The 11,550-nt window shown below is 41.5% G+C and overlaps 1 protein-coding gene across 1 annotated transcript in view; it reads right to left on the bottom strand.

Annotated features, from left to right (window-relative positions):
- Positions 1-654: 654 nt before the first annotated feature.
- Positions 655-11,550, bottom strand: part of lad1 (ladinin) — a 48,499-nt gene continuing 37,603 nt past the window's right edge. The window contains exons 9-12 of the mRNA XM_029124271.2: positions 9,987-10,027; positions 9,800-9,866; positions 3,511-3,735; positions 655-1,296 (exon numbers count right to left, since the gene is read on the bottom strand). Of these exons, the coding sequence (XP_028980104.1) occupies positions 1,195-1,296; positions 3,511-3,735; positions 9,800-9,866; positions 9,987-10,027 (435 nt within the window). The 3' untranslated portion in view covers positions 655-1,194. The remainder of the gene's footprint in view (positions 1,297-3,510; positions 3,736-9,799; positions 9,867-9,986; positions 10,028-11,550) is intronic.

Here is an 11,550-nt window from a genome sequence, read left to right as displayed (position 1 = left end):
AGAGAGAGAGAAAGGGGGGGGGACTGAGAGAGAGAGAGAGAGGCAAGAGGGACTGAGATAAAGGGGGGAGTAGAATATGTGACTACAGTGTGTATAAATAGGTTCAGATAACGCTTTGACATTCAGAAGGTGGGCTATTAAAGATAAACCTGACATGGTGAGGGTCGTCTGTTATCATCATCCCTTAAAAGGAAACATCTGGAAGCAGACCTGTCTCTCTCTCTCTCTCACACCTACACCCCCCCCCCCCCCCCCCACACACACACACAGTTTCTCTTCCAAAGAAATGGTTAATCTGTGAGGCTTCAGTTGAATGTGGGCAGGGATCCAAACACATCACAGATGTTTACAGACAGTTGCCAAGTAAGACAAGCTATGCAGGGTTTATCATGGGAGCATCACCTTGTCTCACACTCAACATTCATACATGCTTACACACACTCAACATTACAATATTTAGCCAACACACTCTTCATTCACACATTCAACCACCCCTATTCTCAGTCCAAATTGCTCTACACGGAACTGTACATTGTGAACTCAGTTTTTTGGCTTAGTGTTTGTAAATGTGTAATTATATATGATCTCTGTGATCATTGTTTGGTTCATTGATGAGTTTGGATTGTGTTCAGATGAACTTTTCTGGTTCAGTAAAGAGACCATTAGAATTGTGGATGAAAAACCTTTTATTTATTGTTCACACATCATTACACAGTATTAAAAATGATGTTTAGGAGTTAGGTAGAATTTAGACTTGAATAATGGTTAAGGGTGTCATTTTATGGCACAACATAATGATACACACAATGTCAATTATGGTTGCAAAATATCTTCTAATCCCTGATTGATCCATCCTTTAATCTTAAAAATAACTTTCCTTTAATCCCAGAACTACTTGTTTTCTAATCCCATAATTAATCCCAGAATGTCCTTGTCCTCTAATTGCAGAATTACCTGTCCTCTAAACTTCTGTCCTCTAATCCCAGAATTGTAGTGCAATAACAATCACTACAGTGTCTGTTACCTTTGAAAGCACTAAAACAATCACCAGATCGGTTAAAATCATTACAAATTACTGATAGAAATATCACTGCACCTCACTTCTCCTATCTCCCTTCTCACTTCTTCCGTTTCAACCTTACTCAGACTGTAAGCATTTTTAAACAGTAGAATTATAAAACATGGAGTCGTTTTTCACTTGTATATCTTGTGGAGGGGGGCTGTATTGGGGGAGCTGTCCTCTCCTCGACTCTCAAAGACACTCCTTTTACTGGAGATATCAACATGACGCAGATCCTGAAGAGAGACAAGTACAAAGACAGGGAGGAGCTAGACTATAAACAAAAGAGAAAGTCAAAATGTAACAGAACCACATTCACACAGGTGGAGGGAAAAAGTAATGTCCGTTACCACCACCAGCTGTCAAATGGCAGAGAAAAATGGACACTGGAGATGAACTTGACATAAATAACATATATATATAAAAACAAGAAAGTGTTGGCGAGAGAAGACAGACCTTTTAGGTTTAATTTGATCTGGTGGCCTTATTAGTCAAGTTTTATCAGTTAACATATTAGCATAAACTCATATCACGTCTTTATGTGGTAATACAGTACACAGCTATAATTGATAGAAAGTTGGTTAATTACATTCCAGTTAAGTGGTTATTCTTTCTAAATCACCAAAACATTTTCATTCATGCTTTGAAGTTGAGAAATAAGACAGTTTCCTCTATAGCAGGAATCAACTGCTTTCAAAGTTAAGCCGAACCTGACTGTGACTAGTCGTTCTATCCCTGTGGGAAACACAATAATAAAGTGCTCCAAGAGAAATGTTATTTTTCACATAGACTGCTGATATGTTGAATATCTAAACTATGCCATGGTCTGACTCACAGTAGTTACATATTTTAGCAGACACTCTTATCTAGTGAGTGGATATAGCCCATAGGAATTAGTGCAACAACCATGGAGTTGTAATTGTCATGCTGTAACCACTGAGCTATGCACTATTGTGTACTCTTGTCAACTCAGTATTGTATACTGTTGTCTACACATCGCAGCATATCACCCCTATCCTCTGTGAGTTACACTGGCTTCCTATCTCCCAACGCATCAGCTACAATATCCTCCTATTGACATATAAAGCCTTAAACAATACTGCTCCTGCCTACCTCTCTGACCTTCTTCTTCCATATCAACCAACACACACTCTGCTCCAGTACTGCAGGCCACCTCATAATCACCAAGTCCAAGCTCAAAAGCTTTGGTGACAGGGCATTCTCTAGGTTTGCTCCCAAGTTCTGGAACTCTCTCCCCAAAACCTGAGAATATTCCCATCTTCCAGCAACGCATCAAGACTCATCTGTTCAAGTTCACCTACCCTTAGCCATGCCCAATTCCATTCTCTCTGTTTTCTCATGGTATCTGTTGTTTGTTTCCCTTTTCACGTAAATTTTGTAAAGCATCTTTGGGTCCTTGAAAAGCGCTATATAAATATCATTCATTAATATTATTATAACACAGTATTGTGTACTGCTGTCAACACAGTATTGTGTACTGTTGTCTACAAAGTATTGTGTACTGTTGTTTACGCAGTATTGTGTAATTTTGTCTGCGCAGCATTGTGCACTTTTGTCTTTGCAGTATTGTGTACTATTCACTATGGAGTATTGTGTACTCTTGTCTACGCAGTACTGAATTGTTCAAGTCACAAAATTGCTTTACTTGTTTTGAAGTATTTTAACTGATGTTCTGTTTGGAATAAACTATTGTACTTTACTATCTTGTTTAAGTCCACCTATTATGTGCAGTACATCACTGTGATGTCAGGCCCAGTAAATATTATTAAGATGTAATTATGCCCTTTCCTTTTTATACAGACTGCTTTACATTTCTTATACACATAAAGCCCAGGTTTATCTGGTGGGCTTCTGAAAGAGACACAAACCTGTAACAAAGTAAAAGAGAAAATGGAGGATACGTTAAATGAGGTAAATGGTGTTTTAGAGGGAGTGAGTAATGCTATCATCTGGTGGTTAGACTTGGCAATAACAACCAGAATAGAGCTGTAATGCTGCAATCTGGTGGTTAGACTTGGCAATAACAACCAGAATAGAGCTGTAATGCTGCAATCTGGTGGTTTGACCTGTTAACAACAACTTTTACCACCAGTTCAAGCTTTTAATGGTTGTATGAATAGGATGACGCAAACCTGACAAGGAAACTCAATCTACTGTTTTCTGACTGGCTTAGCTGAGATTGACTTCCTGAACTGACCGACTTGTGGGTACAATGCTGGATGATAAATTGCTGAACGACTACGATGTTGGATGGTGTGTGATTGGATGGTACGATGTTGGACGCTTTGTGATTGGATGGTACAATGTTGGATGGTTTGTGATTGGATGGTTGTCTGAATGTGGATACAGTTGGGTTGTAGGAGGAGCTAGCAGTGGTGTAGGAAGGGTTTAGTGAAGCTATAGACTTGTGGGAGGGGCTGTGTACTCACTGTAGGGTTGTGGGACGAGCTTCCAGGTCTGTTGGTCTTGCTGACCCAGCGGTTTATACGGTCAGAGATTCCAGATGTGAAGCTTCGATGTTCCTGTCTGAGGACCCCAGGGCTGCCATGAACTGCTGCCTGATCCTTTTCAAAGAGACCTCTCTTCCTGGACACTTCATCCAGCAGGAACAGGGTCCTTTGGGCCACGTCAGGAGAACGCAGAGAATCAGACCTCTACAGGGTCAAAGATAAAGAGTTGTGAAGTGGTGATATTATCTGATGTTGAAATTATTTTGTGAGATGTTCTGTGCAAGTATTTGATGTACAGACATGCACAAATATGTTGGTACCACTCCAAAAATGAAGAATGCATACTGTTCTCTGAAATAACTTAATTGGCATCCACTATTGTTTATTTCATATTTAATAGAAATCAGACTTTTATTTTTGATTCAACATAATATTATAAATAATATAACACATGAAAATGGCATGGACAAAAAAAAAAGTGACCCTTAATGTAATATTTTGACACAACCTTTAGTGGAAATCACTGCAATCAAACTGTTTTCTGTAGCTCTCAGTGGGACTTGTGGGCCTGTTAACAGGTAGTTTGGCCCACTCTTCCTGAGAAAACTGCTCCAGCTGTCTCAGGTGTAAAGGGTGCCTTCTCCAGACTGCAAGTTTCAGCTCTTTCCATAGATGTTTGATAGGATTCAGATCTGGACTCATAGAAGGCCACTTCAGAATAGGCCAATGTTTGGTTGTTTTCCACTCTAGGGTCATAATCCTCAAGTTTCAAGGTTTATTTGTCAAATGCACTGAACAACATAGCTTCATCCTGCGCAATGAAATTCTTGTGACATGACACCCAACAACTACGTAGTGAGAGTTAAGAAGAAGAATATATAAGCAAAAATATAGCCAGACAAAGACATTTTATAAAGCTACAATATTCATAACTGTAATGAACCTCAGGGAGACTGGAGTGGATTCAAATGCAGAGCACAGATTTAATGAAGGCAACAGTACAAACACAGAATCCATGCTTTGTAGTCAAAAATACTGGTGGAAGTCCAAAACCAGGTAAACTATAAAACAGGCAAAGTCACAAGAGGAATAGGCCAGGAAACATAGTCAAGAAGAATCAAAAATGTAATTGTCAGAGTACCGAATGCCAAGGAAAAATAAAGGCTCAGTAGAGTAGAAATAGCTAAGACAAAGAAACTATGAAAATAAAGTGCTATATATACAGGTGAAAAGGATAAGAGCAATCAACAACAGGTGTTCAGAATTCTGGTGTTGGGGTGTGGTCTGGGTGGCTGGTGATGGGGGTGTGGTCTGGGTGGCTAGTGAGGGTGTGTGGTCTGGGTGGCTGGTGAGGGGGAGTGGTCTGGGTGGCTGGTGATGGGGGTGTGGTCTGGGTGGCTGGTGAGGGGGAGTGGTCTGGGTGGCTGGTGATGGGGGTGTGGTCTGGGTGGCTGGTGAGGGGGTGTGGTCTGGGTGGCTGGTGAGGGTGTGTGGTCTGGGTGGCTGGTGAGGGTGTGAGCTGGCAGCGGGCGTTGCAATAACACTGTACCCTAGCAGCAATTTAAAATGGAAAGAAATCTGGGTAGTATTATTGAACATTATACATATGGCAAGTATGGCAGTAATATATATAATAACAGTGTAAACTGTCCAGACAACTCAGCCAAACTAAGCAAACTCAGCCGTGAAAACTGCCCAAAAATTACTGTACTTCCTGAGACTCAAGAAATTTGGCATTTTTGTAAAAACTCTCACCAATGTGAGAGGTGCACAACTGAAAGCATCCTCTTAGGCTGCATTACTGCCTGGTATGGCAGCTGCTCCGCTGCAGACTGCAAGTCCCACCAGAGGGTGGTGAAATCTGCAGAGCGCGTCTTCGGCTGCTCCGTACAAGGCATCTACCATACACAATGTCTGAGGAAAGCATGGAACATCATGAAAGATCACAATCACCCAGGCTAGGGTCTGTTCACACCACTGCTGTCTGGAAGATGTGACCGGAGCATCAGGGCACTTTCAGACTCACAAACTGTTTTTTCCCCCTCAGGCCATAAAGCTCCTCAACCAACAACACTGATCCATGATCTTACTGATCACACACGAATTTGCCAGGACAACAATTTACTGATCACACATGAATTTGCCAGGACAACAATTTACTGATCACACATGAATTTGCCAGGACAACAATTTACTGATCACACATGAATTTGCCAGGACAACAATTTACTGATCACACATGGTGCCAGGACAACATCCCTCCGCCTCTTCCTGTGGTCCACAATCATCTCCTTATTCCTGCAGATGTTGAGATAGGTAGTTGTCCTGGCACCATGTAGCCAGGTTCTTTACCTCCTCTCTGTAAGCAGTCTCATCGTTGTTGGAGATGAGACCCAGGATGGTAGTGTCATCTGGGAACTTGAGGATAAAGTTGGAACTGTGTGTGACCATGCAGTCATGCGTGAACAGGGAGTACAGGAGGGGAAGACCCATGCCCTGCGACTGACACAGAGCTTTCTGACACTGGACAATATATTTCACTCCAGAATGCCTCGATAGTCTTGAGATTTCATTGTCCCCTGCACATATTCAAGGCACCCTGTGCCAGATGCAGCAAAACAGCCCCTAAACATTACTGAGCCTCATATTTCACTGTAGGTATGGTGTTCTTTTCTTTGAAAGCTTAATTTTGTCATCTGTGAACATAGAGCTGATGTGACTTGCCAAAAAGCTCCAGTTCTGACTCATCTGTCCGAAGGACATTCCCTTCCATCCATAGTCCATGCACACCTGTCACTTATATCATGCACACCTGTCACTTTTACATTGCGCTATGATTGTATAGTTGTATAGTTATTATTATTGTTATCTTATGGTTTTAAATTATAATTACTGTTACTTTGTAACTTTTAACTGCACTGTCGGGAGTAGGAAAATCAAGCATTTAGTTGCCGTAACTTGTTATTGCAAATGACAAATAAACCTTTTGAACTTTTGAACTTGAACTTTCCTGGGTCTTCTTCCATAAAGCCCAGTCGCTCAAAAAGCGACGGTTGGTGCCATAAGAAAGTGACTTAACTTCACCTTGGAGTTCAGCTTCTTTCTCTTAGGCATTTCTCTTTGGTTCTTTTTCAGACATTTTCACTATCCTGTTCAATCTGGGGATCTTCCACTTACGACTGTGGCAAGGGAGGTTGGCTGCACATCCACCTTGAACTTCTTAATAATATTTGAAACTTTTGTCACAGGAACATCAAGCTGCTTGGAGATGGTCTTGTAGCCTTTATCTTTGTCATGCTTGTCTACTATTTTTTTTCTGATCTCCTCAGACAACATTTGCTTTCTCTGGTTCAGGTTCAATGTGGCACACACAATGATACCAAACAGTACAGGGACTACTTTTCTCCATTTAAATAGGCTGAATGACTGATTACAAGAATGAGGATGTGTGATACTACTTAAAGAAACTCAATACTCACTACAATCCAATTATTGTAATATCACCAAAATCCAGTAATTATCTATTCTAAGGCCATTTTAGAATATTTTGGCAGATTAAGCAATAACTAATCTCTTTTCAAAGCTTCTTGGCTTCATGACATATAAAATGGCATGCAATTATACATAATAAAATAGCTTTTAATTTCATCACTTTTCAGGAGGAATTAAGCATTTCAATGAGCTGTAAGGGTACCAACAACTTTGAGCATGTCTGTATTGTAGTGTGATGTTAGCTGATGTGGGATAATTCTGCAGTAAGGTCAACCTGCTGGTAAGGACCGTGTTGATCAATGCCAGCAAACACTGGTCCAACAGTGTTGGTCATCAAGAGCACACACTGGTCCAACAGTGTTGGTCATCATCAGCACACACTGGTCCAACAGTGTTGGTCATCAACAGCACACACTGGTCCAACAGTGTTGGTCATCATCAGCACACACTGGTCCAACAGTGTTGGTCATCAACAGCACACACTGGTCCAACAGTGTTGGTCATCAACAGCACACACTGGTCCAACAGTGTTGGTCATCAACAGCACACACTGGTCCAACAGTGTTGGTCATCATCAGCACACACTGGTCCAACAGTGTTGGTCATCATCAGCACACACTGGTCCAACAGTGTTGGTCATCAACAGCACACACTGGTCCAACAGTGTTGGTCATCATCAGCACACACTGGTCCAACAGTGTTGGTCATTACCAGCACACACTGGTCTGACTTATAACCAGCTACTATCCCACCGCACCCCTCCAAGACGCAATTTGGTGCTGATGTAGTATGTCCCAATCTGTCCCAAATACTGGCATACTAGTGTGGAATCTGAATATTAACAATTACAACATGAATGTACCTTCATTGGAAGTGAATGTGCCTAGATAATGAGAACAACAGAAACATCTCTGTTTAGATTATTTCTCCGTAGATTGTGCTCTGATAACCATAGGAATGTTTACAATGGCCATCTGGCATGGGGGGTTACCATACCATACCATCTTCTTCCGCTTATCCGGGGCCGGGTCGCGGGGGCAGCAGTCTAAGCAGGGATGCCCAGACTTCCCTCTCCCCAGACACTTCCTCTAGCTCTTCCGGGGGGACACCGAGGCGTTCCCAGGCCAGCCGGGAGACATAGTCCCTCCAGCGTGTCCTAGGTCTTCCCCGGGGTCTCCTCCCGGTGGGACGGGACCGGAACACCTTCCCAGGAAGGCGTTCCGGAGGCATCCGAAAAAGATGCCCAAGCCACCTCAGCTGACCCCTCTCGATGTGGAGGAGCAGCGGCTCTACTCTGAGCTATCTCTAAGGGATCGCCCAGCCACCCTGCGGAGAAAGCTCATTTCGGCCGCCTGTATCCGGGATCTTGTCCTTTCGGTCATGACCCAAAGCTCATGACCATAGGTGAGAGTAGGAACGTAGATTGACTGGTAAATCGAGAGCTTCGCCTTGCGGCTCAGCTCTTTCTTCACCACGACAGACCGATACATCGACCGCATTACTACAGAAGCTGCACCGATCCGTCTGTCAATCTCCCGTTCCATCCTTCCCTCACTCGTGAACAAGACCCCTAGATACTTAAACTCCTCCACTTGAGGCAGGCACTCTCCACCAACCTGAAGTGGGCAAGCCACCCTTTTCCGACTGAGGACCATGGCCTCGGATTTGGAGGTACTGATTTTCATCCCCACCGCTTCACACTCGGCTGCAAACCGTCCCAGCGCATGCATGCATGGGGGGTTGACTTCTAGAAACATGATCTTTGCTAGGTAGAAAGGCCCTTAATGTATAGGTTAGCTGGCAACTATCTTTACAGTGAGAAGATAATGGAACGTTCACCGAATGACATCTGTGCTGCAATTTTCCAATAAACCTGAGTGAACTTCTCCCTCGATTTGATATGGGTTCTACATTATTTCACCACTATACAAAACCGCCGATTTCTAACACTAGCTAACTATATACTGAACAGTATGTGCTTCACCATTAACCGTGTATGTTTTTGTAGTACCTACTATGCAGTATGCATTTTGAGATTCAGCCCTTAACTCTCTCTAGCACACTTGCTCAACATTTTCTTTATTTCAAGGCTACTGTATATTATTTGCAGGCGACAATGAGCCAATAATAAAATGCAGGAATCTCCTGGAACATCTGCGAGAGTTGGGATGTCTGTGTAATATTAATGTCAGTATGTAATGATATGTTATGTTAGGGGGCGTGATGCTAAGTAGTGATGAGATATGGTGTAATATAATGTGAGTATATGTGATGATATGTTATGTAAAGGGGTATGATGCTAGGTAGTGATGAGATATGGTGTAATATAATGTGAGTATATGTGATGATATGTTATGTAAAGGGGTATAATACTAGGTAGTGATGAGATGTGGTGTAAAATAATGTGAGTATATATGATGATATTTTATGTAAAGGGTTATAATGCTAGGTAGTGATGAGATATGGTGTAATATAATGTGAGTATATATGATGATATGTTATGTAAAGGGGTATGATGCTAGGTAGTGATGAGATGTGGTGTAATATAATGTGAGTATATGTGATGATATGTTATGTAAAGGGGTATAATGCTAGGTAGTGATGAGATATGGTGTAATATAATGTGAGTATATGTGATGATATTTCATGTAAAGGGGTATAATGCTAGGTACTGATGAGATATGGTGTAATATAATGTGAGTATATGTGATGATATTTCATGTAAAGGGGTATAATGCTAGGTACTGATGAGATATGATGTAATATAATGTTCTACCTGTGCTGCTTGGGCGAGTCTCTCCATCTTCTCCTGAATAGAACGTGATGACACCCTCTGCCTGGAGCTGGTTAGGGTAAGGGTTAATGTGTTAGGGGTCAGGGATTAGGGAATTAATGATTTATGGGGTAAGCGGTTACAGTTCCAGGACTCATTATAAATCATGGTAAATATCAACCAGACTTACTTCCTTTGGAAAGGTGATGCTTTGTCCTCCTCAGTTTGGTCCTGAAGAAAAAAAACAATTGAAAAGCAAAATCTCAAAAACATTTCTGGAAAAAATGGCTAACACTGGTAAAACTAGGGACAGTTACATTTGAATTTCTAAAGCATTTTCTCAAAACTATAAATGTACTTTTCAAAGTTCACACCAAGAGTTTTTATAATTTTTTCCCCTTTATAATTTCAAAAATACTTGAAATTCTGTCCAATAAATCAAGAGTAAGCACTTTAATTAAGGTATAGGGCTGACTGAAACCAGTGGGGAACAGTCAGGGCCCTCTACTTCCTCTATGCTCAGAGAAAGCCTAAGAATAGATACACATCTGTATATATCTTTAGATATTATAATTAGCAATTTTGTTTTCATTGATTTAATCTTTTTTTTTCTTAATTGTAGTGATCTTCCTATTGAATTTCTTCAGTGTGTGTTGGAAAAGGAAGGGTTAATATGCAATCAGAATTTATCATTGGTAGTATCTTGATAGAAACAAGGCAAGCCTAGTTCAACCATTTACAAGAGAAAGCATTGGCCGTGATTGCCCTCTTGAGATTGGAACCTGAGTCATCCACATGAAAGGCTGTGACATTAAGCACTACACCACAGAGCTGTGCATTTGCTGGGTGTCGGCATATATGAATATCTCATTAGACACCAACAACCATTGTGCAAAACTGAGTAACGTTTCTTATTAAGTTTACCTCCACCACAAATAGTATCTATGAACTGTATGACTTTTGCCACTGGCTGTTTTAAAAGCTTATTAGGAAGTAAAATGTCGCTAGATGCCATTAAGCATTGCGTTAAACTGAGTAACATTTCAGTTGCTTAATTTCATCTTTGAAACATGCAAAAATCTGAAACTTTTTATCAAAAACTGATGCAGAAAAACTGATCCATGCTTTTGTTACTTCTAGACTAGATTACTGCAATGCTCTTCTTTCTGGTTACCCTGACAAATCAATAAATACACTTCAATTAGTGCTGCACACGGCTGCTAGAATCCTAACTAGAACAATTTATTTGAACACATTACTCCTGTACTAGCCTCTTTACACTGGCTGCTTGTTAGGGTTAGAGCTGATTTTAAGGTTTTATTGTTAACCAATAAATCAATACATGGACTTGCTCCTACTTACCTCGCTGAAATGATCCAGCCATACATACCTACACATAACCTACGATCACAAGATGCAGGCCTTTTAACTGTATCTAGAATTTCTAAACAAACAGCCGGAGGCAGGGCCTTTTCTCATAGACCCCCACTACTGCGGAATGATTTGCCAATTATGGTTAGAAATGCAAACTCAGTGCTAACTTTCAAGTGTCTATTAAAGACTCATCTCTACGGCATGGTCTATGATTAAGTGTAGCCTGGCCCGGGGGCATGAAGGTGACCAGAAAGACTTGATACTGTCCACCCTTGCTATCTTGCCAGGTGGGCTCTCATCGCCACTGGGATGCCCTCCCTCCAATGCCTCTCGGGGGCGGAGTCACTGGCTTGTTGTTGTCTCTCTGTTGTGCACTTGTG

The sequence above is a fragment of the Esox lucius genome, chromosome 12 (genome assembly GCF_011004845.1).
Source record: "Esox lucius isolate fEsoLuc1 chromosome 12, fEsoLuc1.pri, whole genome shotgun sequence".
Lineage (NCBI taxonomy): Eukaryota > Metazoa > Chordata > Actinopteri > Esociformes > Esocidae > Esox > Esox lucius.
The sequence above is the reverse complement of the archived record's forward strand: the minus strand, read 5'-3'. Positions and strand labels throughout refer to the sequence as shown.